The sequence below is a fragment of the Pseudophryne corroboree genome, chromosome 4, assembly GCF_028390025.1.
Source record: "Pseudophryne corroboree isolate aPseCor3 chromosome 4, aPseCor3.hap2, whole genome shotgun sequence".
Lineage (NCBI taxonomy): Eukaryota > Metazoa > Chordata > Amphibia > Anura > Myobatrachidae > Pseudophryne > Pseudophryne corroboree.
The window spans coordinates 927,447,915-927,461,435 of NC_086447.1; the positions used below are offsets into that span (position 1 = coordinate 927,447,915).

The 13,521-nt window shown below is 47.9% G+C and overlaps 1 protein-coding gene across 1 annotated transcript in view; it reads left to right on the forward strand.

The window, feature by feature from the left end:
* PPP2R5A (protein phosphatase 2 regulatory subunit B'alpha) overlaps nt 1-13,521 on the forward strand; it is a 170,451-nt gene that overhangs the window by 135,791 nt on the left and 21,139 nt on the right. The window contains exons 6-9 of the mRNA XM_063919047.1: nt 690-749; nt 2,999-3,107; nt 4,798-4,851; nt 5,947-5,997. Coding sequence (XP_063775117.1) covers nt 690-749; nt 2,999-3,107; nt 4,798-4,851; nt 5,947-5,997 — 274 coding nt within the window. The remainder of the gene's footprint in view (nt 1-689; nt 750-2,998; nt 3,108-4,797; nt 4,852-5,946; nt 5,998-13,521) is intronic.

Consider the following 13,521-nt stretch of genomic DNA (forward strand, 5'->3'; position numbering starts at 1 on the left):
CCCCCACCCACCGCCACTCAGCTGCACTCTGTCACCCATTCGTCGTCCTGCTTCTTGCGCCTCGTTTTCTAATTACTGTACAGAGGGGTTAGTTATAATACTGTAGTTTATAACTGTGTTTTGTTCCCTGAGCGTATGGACATAGTGGGGAGGCAGGGGTGGATCAATGGATTGACAGTGTTATTTCCGACGGTCAGTAGGTCGACACCAAATGGTTGACTGGTACAAAATGTAGTTGGGGTCAGGCTCTTTCCGCTCGCACATGTTACTATTTCCAACAGATATCCACGTTGATAGCTAATCTAGAAAATGTTGAGAAAACCCCCCAAAACATGTCGACCTTTTATACCTATCGACCACATATAGTCAACCTATTGACTGTCGGCCAATACATTGTACCCCTGCTCCGTTGTAGTATACTGGCCACAGACAATACAAAGTGAATTTTGAGCTTAATGTCGGCAATTCCTGTTTTGAAATGCCTTTTAGTAATAATTTATCTTCTCCTCACAAAGCGTAACAGATAATACACAATGTGTAACCGCCAGACATAGGATGTGCTATGCCATGCTTATTAGCTTAATGAATCATGCAGAATATAATTAAAGTGGGTTATGCTGCCTTTTTATTTGTTTTTAAGAAGTGCACGTTGCAAGCAAGTTTCGCTAACTAGTCTCTTTCCTCAATAGGTTTATCTATGAAACAGAACATTTTAACGGTGTGGCAGAACTGCTGGAAATATTGGGCAGGTAATTTGCTGATGAGACGTAACATTCTGCAGGCCCTTTATATGTAGGTAATAGACCGTAGCTGACCGGCTAATGTGCGACGCAGCTGGGGCCAATGACCGGACTGTGTGACTGCGGCGCTATGTGTTCACGTAATAGTGCGACTCCCCCAGAGCTCATTTGTTGCATTACTCATCTACATATATATACAGAAATAATTGGAATACCTGATTATAAATTAGTGAATAACTCTGCCTATAATCTAATGCTCAGAACGGCCCGTCGTAAGTGGGCGTTACTGTTCTGTCATTACCAGCTGCTGTTTATTATTTTGCTTTGTCACTGCTTTTATACACTTAATTGCTGAAACATTGATACACAGCAGTGACTGGGGGAGCTAGCAGCTGTAAATACTACCAGTCTCTTACTATGTATCACTGATCTCGTGAGTAAGACAGCACATTGTACAGCCAAAGGCCCACGGAGCTTACGCTTGTCACAATGCGTCCAGTGTTTGTACGAACTGCTCTGCCTATGCCTTCTAGCTGGTACAGCCAAGGGAGCGCACAGGTGCTATATACCCTTACCAACACAGCTCAGTCAGATGTCGTATGACACAAGTTGCTGGAACCTGGAAACCACTAGAATCAACTGCAAAATGTACTTCATGTGGCAAAACACACCATTGAAGTAGTTGTGTGAGCACACCACCATACTACACTATGTAGACAAAAGTGATTGGACACTGACTGCAAACAGATCAGCGAGATGTTACGGACGTCAGTACTTTGTAGGGCCACCACGTGCGGTGATTACTGCAGACACCCTTCTTGGCAAACTGTCCACAAGTTCCTGGACAACAGCAGGCGGTATGTTTTGCCATTCTGCCTTAAGTACAGCGACCAACTGTGACACTGAAAGAGGTCGAGTCAGCCTAGAACGCACCCATCAATAAATTCGTCCCAGAGGTTCTTAGTGGGGTTAAGGTCTCGACTCTTAGCTGGCCAGTCCATCCAGGTTACTGAAGTTTCTGTATACCAGTCCAGCGTCGCCCTGGAAACATGACTGATAGCGCTGTTGCCCTGATAAAACATTTGTCGTTTCCGTAGAACTGCCACATTGTAAGAAGCATGGAGTTATCGAGATAATCTCTATACTTCTCATAATGTGACCATGCTTTACTTTTAGGTTTCTGAGCACCTACTTACCTATAATATCCAAGTTCTTGGGCCTCCCTACGAAGTGTTCTTGTTGAAACAGACACATTAGTGGCAATTCTGGAACTCGTGTGCAGTGATATGCATGGGATGTCCCCTGTTCTTTCACAGCTCCCTGGTTAGCACTCTCCGGTCCCTGGGTTACCGTTTCGGGGGTCTTCCAGGGCGAGGTGTGATAAGTTACCACAGCAATATGGAGGATTTCTGACATGGGGTGGGATTTATTACTGGTGGGCAGTCGGTGAGATAGAGTAAGTCACCAGGCTATGTGGAGAAGCAGGTCTGCTATTCCTTTGTCTACACTGTAGAATAATTTTTCAAGTTCATAAAAGCTTTAAAACATTAGTCAAAAAAAGAACGGGTTGAGCTTTTAACCGGAGAGGGAACTCGCCTGGCCTGAGACCGTGAAAAGAAGACACCCATTTCACATGACGAACGATATTCCAAATTTTGGAATGCCTTTCTGGGAATGGTCTCCAAAAAAGTGTTATACCCTTATTGCTGATACAAGTCTGCTCAGGCACCCAATGTATAAGCATTTGGATGACCTGTGAGACGGCCGTGGTCTGACCACACAGCGCGAGGCCATGCTAGGCTTGACGTCTGGCACGGCCAACTGGAGAATCACAGAAGATTAGAACAATTGCATGAAGAGCCTCTTCCAATGTTAAGGCTATTTATTATATAAGTGAAGGATCGGTAATTTAGGCACAGATAACTTCGCTCACGGACACAGCTGGAAATGTCCAAAGACTAGGGCAGACGACCGTTCGTAATCCAGACAGTTCCGTGCGCCGTTCCAGCAGAAGCAGGGAGAAACAGACCTGCGCTTCTGATAAGGGTGTCCAGTTCTGAGAAGCTCTTTCAAGGTCAAAAAATCATTTAGAGGGTAGAGACGGAAAGACGACAGAAATGGGCCATTTATTGTGTAAGAGCATTGTTGAAAAAAAAAAAAAAAAATTTTAAGGATTGATATGGAACAATATGGAACTTACTATTCATTTGCACAATTTTTACTCCTTGCTAAATCATGTGTCTCCATTTTCACCCCAGTATCATCAATGGATTCGCGTTACCCCTGAAATCTGAACATAAGCAATTTCTCATGAAAGTCCTGATCCCTATGCACACAGCAAAAGGCCTAGCCTTGTTTCACGCGCAGGTGAGTGTGGCTTGTTCCCGCTGCTTATTTTACGTGTTGTACAAGGAAATCAATAAGAAAACTGTCCCTTCATATAGAACTCATAAGGATTAACCGGTCATTTTAGTACAGTTAGTATGGTTACTATTGGAGGAAGAAAGTGCCATAAAAGTCTAATTAATAAATATATATACTCCAAATCAGCCGGCACTCCGTGCTTAGAAACAGCTGGTCCCGGTGCCCAGTGCAAATTAGCAATACAACACCACTATTAAACACGTTTTGAGAGGAGTCCCTGCGAGTGCCATGCTGTTTTTTGGAGGAGATAGAATTTTTTTTTTTTTACCTCCAAATTCTTACATTGAGTCAATCTCACGAGCTTGTATAATAATCATTATTCATGATTGACATACTTACAGTATTCTATAAATTCACTCTCTGGCTTCTGTGGGTAGTTTGCATAACTTTAACACTGATTTGAGGTGGTTCTGTTTCTCTACGTAGATATGACAGGGAACTAATGTGGTGTTTTTGCTTTTATGCTCTGTGTGAGTAGCCAGGACAGGCGGCGGACAAAAATTGCAAGCAGACCATCCTTTCTGCATGGTCACGTAATTAAAAGAGCGTATGACCACCTATATGGGCTTCAATGCATAACTGGGAAATAAAGGTAATCTGGAGGGGATTACCGCGTTTCACCATGTACCACGCGGCCCATCTTCAGCTGCTGGAGGGTATTGAAGTACTTGTAGCTCGGATGTATGGATGGAGAACCTCTGCTGATTGCTGTAAAGGAGGGTTGGGGTTTGGTCTTTTCCTTTGTAGTAGATGTAACGGAGTACTGCAATATAGGTCATTCAGAATGTACGTATCATTGATACCGCCAGTGCAATCAGTATATAGATCAGCGCTTTCTCTGACTGAGCTGATCGCTGCTTCATCAGACACATGGCAGTAAATCAGGGATCATCGTTTGAACCCATAGCTATCCTCCTTCTGTAAAAGTAGTTGCTGCCCTTTTTTTCCCCTATCAAATGTAAAGGAAAATATTCAGCCATAGAAAGTTTGTGTCCATGTTGCTGAATTCCCGGCGTTTCCCCCTACACAGTGCTGCGAGTGCGCGTGTGTGCACACTTGTGTGTGTTACCCTCAATAGAAAAAGGGTTTTACTTTGGTTTGTCAACGGCGCCAGTCCGCTCCCCACTAGTCACTGGACGAAGACGCAGCAGGTGCTGACAATACATAAAGGAATAGTTCATTCAGCGTCTCCTTTCCCACAGTGTTAAGTCAGCAGTCTCTCATACAATGTAGCATTGCACATGTGCCACATCCAAAGCATGGGAGCACTTAGAAACCGATACAATGGAGCTCTGCTTCTGTGTCACAGTTACATTCATAAAGTGAGAGCCAGCCCTTCCACGTAGAAGCATTACCCTGTACTGTAGCCCCTGGCAGGAGTGGCTGAGCCCCTCGGGACCACTTCAGCGTGGCTTGGTAATTGCATTAGTAGATGAGTGTCTGAGGTTTGCTGCTTTTCTCGTTACACATTAATGTTAATGATCTGTTACGTTTGGAGTCTCTCTTCTCTTGTGACGGAAAGTAAACAGTGTGTACTATTGTTTGCCCTCATTGTGTATCTTCTGTATTGGCTGATAAAACAGGACTCGTTGTACATACACACCATTAATAACCGTGTTTGTTGCGTCTGCAGCTGGCGTATTGCGTTGTCCAGTTTTTGGAGAAAGATACAACTCTCACGGAGCCAGTAAGTCGCTTTCGTCTCTCCTTTTATATACTTGGTCTATTTTTATCATTTATTTTTTGTAAATCTTGCAGCTAGCTTGTGATATAAATGATGGTGTCCTTGTTTCTTGTGAAGTCAGGCTGGACGTAGACTGCAGGGCGCTGATAGACCTATTTTATTGTAATAATCGTATGTTCGTGGCGACTACATAAAAGCACCGTAGCAGCATAACCTAGAATCTAATCCCCATTGAGATAAGTGTATGTATGAATCACCAGCGCAGATGAGGCTTCACAACCAAAGCAGCACGGAAATGTCACGAGCAGATAGAAAACGCAGAAAGCGTGCATCTTCCACCGTCTGAGTGGGTGTCTGTGGAGCTGCACAACAGGCTTAGAATGGAAAGTAGCTGGGCTAATTATAGCTGGAACACGTATGTGGGTGAGCGTTAGTGTCTTCCGCAGAGGCCTCTGCTGTCTAATGCCATAAACATGAAAAGCAGGAGAGCTGTGTGCAAGGTACACATCACACGCTGGCCTGGCTTATGGAGGGGAAGCCACTGTCTCACGTGACCGCACGCCATTACTATAGTGCCGGTGGCTGCTGCTGTGCCCAAATAATATAGGGGTAGATGTATTAACCTGGAGAAGTGATAAGTGGAAGGTGATAACGCACCAGCCAATCATTATGGATTTGAAAAACGACAGGAGCTTCCACTTATCACTGCTTTATCACTTCTCCAGGCTTAGGGGACATGTACTAAGCAGTGATAAAAGTGGAGAAGTGAGCCAGTGGACAAGTTGCACATGGCAACCAATCAGCATTGACGTAACATTTATAATTTGCATACTATAAAAGTATACAGAGCAGCTGATTGGTTGCCATGGGCAACTTCTCCACTTGCTCACTTCTCCCACTTTTATCACTGCTTAGTACATATCACCCCAAGTCCCCTATCACATCGGTACTATAGAAGGCCCACTAGCAGCAGTCTGTGATTGAACAAGAAACTTAAAGGGTTTAATGTATTTATTTAACTTATTTTTTAAATTTGTTTTTCACATTTTATTTGTAAGTTTTGAAATCCCGTTTTAATTCAGTCTGTTGTAATTGCAGGTCATTAGAGGATTGCTGAAGTTCTGGCCTAAAACCTGTAGTCAGAAAGAAGTAGGTATATGTTTCTACTGACTGAATAGTTCAGATTGTATTCTGAATAATAATCCCATGTGCTATGGATTGAGTATGGGTCCTTAACAATGACATTATGGCACCATGGGGCAGATGTATTACGCCTGGAGAAGTGATAAAGCAGTGATAAGTGCAAGGTGATAACGCACCAGCCAATCAGCTCCAGTATGTACATTTACAGTTAGGAGATGATTGGCTGGTGCGTTATCACCTTGCATTTATCACTTCTCCAGGCTTAATACCTCTTGCTCCAATGTTACATAGTCCGTCCACATTGGCACAGTGATTAATGTATAGTGATGTATATTGATGATACAGTAATTCCCTAGGATCTGTTTCGGTGTTAGGAAGTCTGCATGCAGAGTGTGACACTGGGATTGTACTGGAGCCTTTGTACACAGCCTGTACTGACGCACTACAGCAGTGCTCTATCATAGTAATATCCTGCGCTGGGCACAGTGATTAATGTATAGTGATGTATATTGATGATACAGTAATTCCCTAGGGTCTGTTTCGGTGTTAGGAAGTCTGCATGCAGAGTGTGACACTGGGATTGTACTGGAGTCTTTGTACACAGCCTGTACTGACGCACTACAGCAGTGCTCTATCATAGTAATATCCTGCGCTGGGCACAGTTACCAGATAATGATACACCAGTACTTTTGAAGACATGGTTTAGTAATACGAAAGCATAAAATATAACCTTGAAGCGGTCTTCCTATTATTCCAAGCTGAAGGCTGATGTTGGCCACACCTGATTGGCTCAGACGGTTGGGTTACGCCAAACTGGTGATCTTAGGAAGCCATAGAGCCTGGAATGTTAACTACAGAGATGAGATACATATTACACTCTCACTTCCGTTACCCTGATGGAGAAAGTTTAATATTGTTTCCGCATGCATCTGCGATGGGTCGTGTGTGTTGTAGTGTGCGGTCAGTGTGTGTGTTGTAGTGTGCGGTCAGTGCTGTCTTCTCTGGCTCGTGTGTGTTGTAGTGTGCAGTCAGTGCTGTCTTCTCTGGGTCGTGTGTGTTGTAGTGTGCAGTCAGTGCTGTCTTCTCTGGCTCGTGTGTGTTGTAGTGTGCAGTCAGTGCTGTCTTCTCTGGCTCGTGTGTGTTGTAGTGTGCAGTCAGTGCTGTCTTCTCTGGCTCGTGTGTGTTGTAGTGTGCAGTCAGTACTGTCTTCTCTGGCTCGTGTATGTTGTAGTGTGCAGTCAGTGCTGTCTTCTCTGGCTCGTGTGTGTTGTAGTGTGCAGTCAGTGCTGTCTTCTCTGGCTCGTGTGTGTTGTAGTGTGCGGTCAGTGCTGTCTTCTCTGGCTCGTGTGTGTTGTAGTGTGCAGTCAGTGCTGTTTTCTCTGGCTCGTGTGTGTTGTAGTGTGCGGTCAGTGCTGTCTTCTCTGGCTCGTGTGTGTTGTAGTGTGCAGTCAGTGCTGTCTTCTCTAGGTCGTGTGTGTTGTAGTGTGCGGTCAGTGCTGTCTTCTCTGGCTCGTGTGTGTTGTAGTGTGCGGTCAGTGTGTGTGTTGTAGTGTGCGGTCAGTGCTGTCTTCTCTGGCTCGTGTGTGTTGTAGTGTGCAGTCAGTGCTGTCTTCTCTGGGTCGTGTGTGTTGTAGTGTGCAGTCAGTGCTGTCTTCTCTGGCTCGTGTGTGTTGTAGTGTGCAGTCAGTGCTGTCTTCTCTGGCTCGTGTGTGTTGTAGTGTGCAGTCAGTGCTGTCTTCTCTGGCTCGTGTGTGTTGTAGTGTGCAGTCAGTGCTGTCTTCTCTGGGTCGTGTGTGTTGTAGTGTGCTGTCTTCTCTGGCTCGTGTGTGTTGTAGTGTGCAGTCAGTGCTGTCTTCTATGGCTCGTGTGTGTTGTAGTGTGCAGTCAGTGCTGTCTTCTCTAGGTTGTGTGTGTTGTAGTGTGTGGTCAGTGCTGTCTTCTCTAGGTCGTGTGTGTTGTAGTGTGCAGTCAGTGCTGTCTTCTCTGGGTCGTGTGTGTTGTAGTGTGCAGTCAGTGCTGTCTTCTCTAGGTCGTGTGTGTTGTAGTGTGCAGTCAGTGCTGTCTTCTCTGGCTCGTGTGTGTTGTAGTGTGTGGTCAGTGCTGTCTTCTCTGGCTCGTGTGTGTTGTAGTGTGCAGTCAGTGCTGTCTTCTCTGGCTTGTGTGTGTTGTAGTGTGCAGTCAGTACTGTCTTCTCTGGCTCGTGTGTGTTGTAGTGTGCAGTCAGTGCTGTCTTCCCTGCATTGTGTGTCTTGTAGTGTGCAGTCAGTGCTGTCTTCTCTGGCTCGTGTATGTTGTAGTGTGTGGTCAGTGCTGTCTTCTGTGGCTCGTGTGTGTTGTAGTGTGCGGTCAGTGCTGTCTTCTCTGGCTCGTGTGTGTTGTAGTGTGCGGTCAGTGCTGTCTTCTCTGGCTCGTGTGTGTTGTAGTGTGCGGTCAGTGTGTGTGTTGTAGTGTGCGGTCAGTGCTGTCTTCTCTGGCTCGTGTGTGTTGTAGTGTGCAGTCAGTGCTGTCTTCTCTGGATCGTGTGTGTTGTAGTGTGTGGTCAGTGCTGTCTTCTGTGGCTCGTGTGTGTTGTAGTGTGCGGTCAGTGCTGTCTTCTGTGGCTCGTGTGTGTTGTAGTGTGCGGTCAGTGCTGTCTTCTCTGGCTCGTGTGTGTTGTAGTGTGCAGTCAGTGCTGTCTTCTCTGGCTCGTGTGTGTTGTAGTGTGCGGTCAGTGTGTGTGTTGTAGTGTGCAGTCAGTGCTGTCTTCTCTGGCTCGTGTGTGTTGTAGTGTGCAGTCAGTGCTGTCTTCTCTGGATCGTGTGTGTTGTAGTGTGTGGTCAGTGCTGTCTTCTGTGGCTCGTGTGTGTTGTAGTGTGCGGTCAGTGCTGTGTTCTCTGGCTCGTGTGTGTTGTAGTGTGCGGTCAGTGCTGTCTTCTCTGGCTCGTGTGTGTTGTAATGTGCAGTCAGTGCTGTCTTCTCTGGCTCGTGTGTGTTGTAGTGTGCGGTCAGTGTGTGTGTTGTAGTGTGCGGTCAGTGCTGTCTTCTCTGGCTCGTGTGTGTTGTAGTGTGCAGTCAGTGCTGTCTTCTCTGGCTCGTGTGTGTTGTAGTGTGCAGTCAGTGCTGTCTTCTCTAGGTCGTGTGTGTTGTAGTGTGCGGTCAGTGCTGTCTTCTCTGGGTCGTGTGTGTTGTAGTGTGCAGTCAGTGCTGTCTTCTCTGGCTCGTGTGTCTTGTAGTGTGCAGTCAGTGCTGTCTTCTCTGGCTCGTGTGTGTTGTAGTGTGTGGTCAGTGCTGTCTTCTCTGGCTCGTGTGTGTTGTAGTGTGTGGTCAGTGCTGTCTTCTCTGGGTCGTGTGTGTTGTAGTGTGTGGTCAGTGCTGTCTTCTCTGGCTCGTGTGTGTTGTAGTGTGCAGTCAGTGCTGTCTTCTCTGGGTCGTGTGTGTTGTAGTGTGCTGTCAGTGCTGTCTTCTCTGGCTCGTGTGTGTTGTAGTGTGCAGTCAGTGCTGTCTTCTCTGGCTCGTGTGTGTTGTAGTGTGTGGTCAGTGCTGTCTTCTCTGGCTCGTGTGTGTTGTAGTGTGTGGTCAGTGCTGTCTTCTCTGGCTCGTGTGTGTTGTAGTGTGTGGTCAGTGCTGTCTTCTCTGGCTCGTGTGTGTTGTAGTGTGCGGTCAGTGCTGTCTTCTCTAGGTCGTGTGTGTTGTAGTGTGCAGTCAGTGCTGTCTTCTCTGGCTCGTGTGTGTTGTAGTGTGCAGTCAGTGCTGTCTTCTCTGGCTCGTGTGTGTTGTAGTGTGCAGTCAGTGCTGTCTTCTCTGGCTCGTGTGTGTTGTAGTGTGCAGTCAGTGCTGTCTTCTCTGGCTCGTGTGTGTTGTAGTGTGCAGTCAGTGCTGTCTTCTCTGGGTCCTGTGTGTTGTAGTGTGCAGTCAGTGCTGTCTTCTCTGGCTCGTGTGTGTTGTAGTGTGCAGTCAGTGCTGTCTTCTCTGGCTCGTGTGTGTTGTAGTGTGCGGTCAGTGCTGTCTTCTCTGGCTCGTGTGTGTTGTAGTGTGCGGTCAGTGCTGTCTTCTCTGGCTCGTGTGTGTTGTAGTGTGCAGTCAGTGCTGTCTTCTCTGGCTCGTGTGTGTTGTAGTGTGCGGTCAGTGCTGTCTTCTCTGGCTCGTGTGTGTTGTAGTGTGCAGTCAGTGCTGTTTTCTCTGGCTCGTGTGTGTTGTAGTGTGCGGTCAGTGCTGTCTTCTCTGGCTCGTGTGTGTTGTAGTGTGCAGTCAGTGCTGTCTTCTCTGGCTCGTGTGTGTTGTAGTGTGCAGTCAGTGCTGTCTTCTCTGGCTCGTGTGTGTTGTAGTGTGCGGTCAGTGCTGTCTTCTCTGGCTCGTGTGTGTTGTAGTGTGCAGTCAGTGCTGTTTTCTCTGGCTCGTGTGTGTTGTAGTGTGCGGTCAGTGCTGTCTTCTCTGGCTCGTGTGTGTTGTAGTGTGCAGTCAGTGCTGTCTTCTCTAGGTCGTGTGTGTTGTAGTGTGCGGTCAGTGCTGTCTTCTCTGGCTCGTGTGTGTTGTAGTGTGCGGTCAGTGTGTGTGTTGTAGTGTGCGGTCAGTGCTGTCTTCTCTGGCTCGTGTGTGTTGTAGTGTGCAGTCAGTGCTGTCTTCTCTGGGTCGTGTGTGTTGTAGTGTGCAGTCAGTGCTGTCTTCTCTGGCTCGTGTGTGTTGTAGTGTGCAGTCAGTGCTGTCTTCTCTGGCTCGTGTGTGTTGTAGTGTGCAGTCAGTGCTGTCTTCTCTGGCTCGTGTGTGTTGTAGTGTGCAGTCAGTGCTGTCTTCTCTGGCTCGTGTGTGTTGTAGTGTGCAGTCAGTGCTGTCTTCTCTGGGTCGTGTGTGTTGTAGTGTGCTGTCTTCTCTGGCTCGTGTGTGTTGTAGTGTGCAGTCAGTGCTGTCTTCTCTAGGTTGTGTGTGTTGTAGTGTGTGGTCAGTGCTGTCTTCTCTAGGTCGTGTGTGTTGTAGTGTGCAGTCAGTGCTGTCTTCTCTGGGTCGTGTGTGTTGTAGTGTGCAGTCAGTGCTGTCTTCTCTAGGTCGTGTGTGTTGTAGTGTGCAGTCAGTGCTGTCTTCTCTGGCTCGTGTGTGTTGTAGTGTGTGGTCAGTGCTGTCTTCTCTGGCTCGTGTGTGTTGTAGTGTGCAGTCAGTGCTGTCTTCTCTGGCTTGTGTGTGTTGTAGTGTGCAGTCAGTACTGTCTTCTCTGGCTCGTGTGTGTTGTAGTGTGCAGTCAGTGCTGTCTTCCCTGCATTGTGTGTCTTGTAGTGTGCAGTCAGTGCTGTCTTCTCTGGCTCGTGTATGTTGTAGTGTGTGGTCAGTGCTGTCTTCTGTGGCTCGTGTGTGTTGTAGTGTGCGGTCAGTGCTGTCTTCTCTGGCTCGTGTGTGTTGTAGTGTGCGGTCAGTGCTGTCTTCTCTGGCTCGTGTGTGTTGTAGTGTGCGGTCAGTGTGTGTGTTGTAGTGTGCGGTCAGTGCTGTCTTCTCTGGCTCGTGTGTGTTGTAGTGTGCAGTCAGTGCTGTCTTCTCTGGATCGTGTGTGTTGTAGTGTGTGGTCAGTGCTGTCTTCTGTGGCTCGTGTGTGTTGTAGTGTGCGGTCAGTGCTGTCTTCTGTGGCTCGTGTGTGTTGTAGTGTGCGGTCAGTGCTGTCTTCTCTGGCTCGTGTGTGTTGTAGTGTGCAGTCAGTGCTGTCTTCTCTGGCTCGTGTGTGTTGTAGTGTGCGGTCAGTGTGTGTGTTGTAGTGTGCAGTCAGTGCTGTCTTCTCTGGCTCGTGTGTGTTGTAGTGTGCAGTCAGTGCTGTCTTCTCTGGATCGTGTGTGTTGTAGTGTGTGGTCAGTGCTGTCTTCTGTGGCTCGTGTGTGTTGTAGTGTGCGGTCAGTGCTGTGTTCTCTGGCTCGTGTGTGTTGTAGTGTGCGGTCAGTGCTGTCTTCTCTGGCTCGTGTGTGTTGTAATGTGCAGTCAGTGCTGTCTTCTCTGGCTCGTGTGTGTTGTAGTGTGCGGTCAGTGTGTGTGTTGTAGTGTGCGGTCAGTGCTGTATTCTCTGGCTCGTGTGTGTTGTAGTGTGCAGTCAGTGCTGTCTTCTCTGGCTCGTGTGTGTTGTAGTGTGCAGTCAGTGCTGTCTTCTCTAGGTCGTGTGTGTTGTAGTGTGCGGTCAGTGCTGTCTTCTCTGGGTCGTGTGTGTTGTAGTGTGCAGTCAGTGCTGTCTTCTCTGGCTCGTGTGTCTTGTAGTGTGCAGTCAGTGCTGTCTTCTCTGGCTCGTGTGTGTTGTAGTGTGTGGTCAGTGCTGTCTTCTCTGGCTCGTGTGTGTTGTAGTGTGTGGTCAGTGCTGTCTTCTCTGGGTCGTGTGTGTTGTAGTGTGTGGTCAGTGCTGTCTTCTCTGGCTCGTGTGTGTTGTAGTGTGCAGTCAGTGCTGTCTTCTCTGGGTCGTGTGTGTTGTAGTGTGCTGTCAGTGCTGTCTTCTCTGGCTCGTGTGTGTTGTAGTGTGCAGTCAGTGCTGTCTTCTCTGGCTCGTGTGTGTTGTAGTGTGTGGTCAGTGCTGTCTTCTCTGGCTCGTGTGTGTTGTAGTGTGTGGTCAGTGCTGTCTTCTCTGGCTCGTGTGTGTTGTAGTGTGCGGTCAGTGCTGTCTTCTCTAGGTCGTGTGTGTTGTAGTGTGCAGTCAGTGCTGTCTTCTCTGGCTCGTGTGTGTTGTAGTGTGCAGTCAGTGCTGTCTTCTCTGGCTCGTGTGTGTTGTAGTGTGCAGTCAGTGCTGTCTTCTCTGGCTCGTGTGTGTTGTAGTGTGCAGTCAGTGCTGTCTTCTCTGGCTCGTGTGTGTTGTAGTGTGCAGTCAGTGCTGTCTTCTCTGGCTCGTGTGTGTTGTAGTGTGCAGTCAGTGCTGTCTTCTCTGGGTCCTGTGTGTTGTAGTGTGCAGTCAGTGCTGTCTTCTCTGGCTCGTGTGTGTTGTAGTGTGCAGTCAGTGCTGTCTTCTCTGGCTCGTGTGTGTTGTAGTGTGCAGTCAGTGCTGTCTTCTCTGGCTCGTGTGTGTTGTAGTGTGCGATCAGTGCTGTCTTCTCTGGCTCGTGTGTGTTGTAGTGTGCGGTCAGTGCTGTCTTCTCTGGCTCGTGTGTGTTGTAGTGTGTGGTCAGTGCTGTCTTCCCTGCATTGTGTGTCTTGTAGTGTGCAGTCAGTGCTGTCTTCTCTGGCTCGTGTATGTTGTAGTGTGTGGTCAGTGCTGTCTTCTCTGGCTCGTGTGTGTTGTAGTGTGCGGTCAGTGCTGTCTTCTCTGGCTCGTGTGTGTTGTAGTGTGCAGTCAGTGCTGTCTTCTCTGGCTCGTGTGTGTTGTAGTGTGCGATCAGTGCTGTCTTCCCTGCATTGTGTGTCTTGTAGTGTGCAGTCAGTGCTGTCTTCTCTGGCTCGTGTATGTTGTAGTGTGTGGTCAGTGCGGTCTTCTCTGGCTCGTGTGTGTTGTAGTGTGCGGTCAGTGCTGTCTTCTCTGGCTCGTGTGTGTTGTAGTGTGCGGTCAGTGTGTGTGTTGTAGTGTGCAGTCAGTGCTGTCTTCTCTGGCTCGTGTGTGTTGTAGTG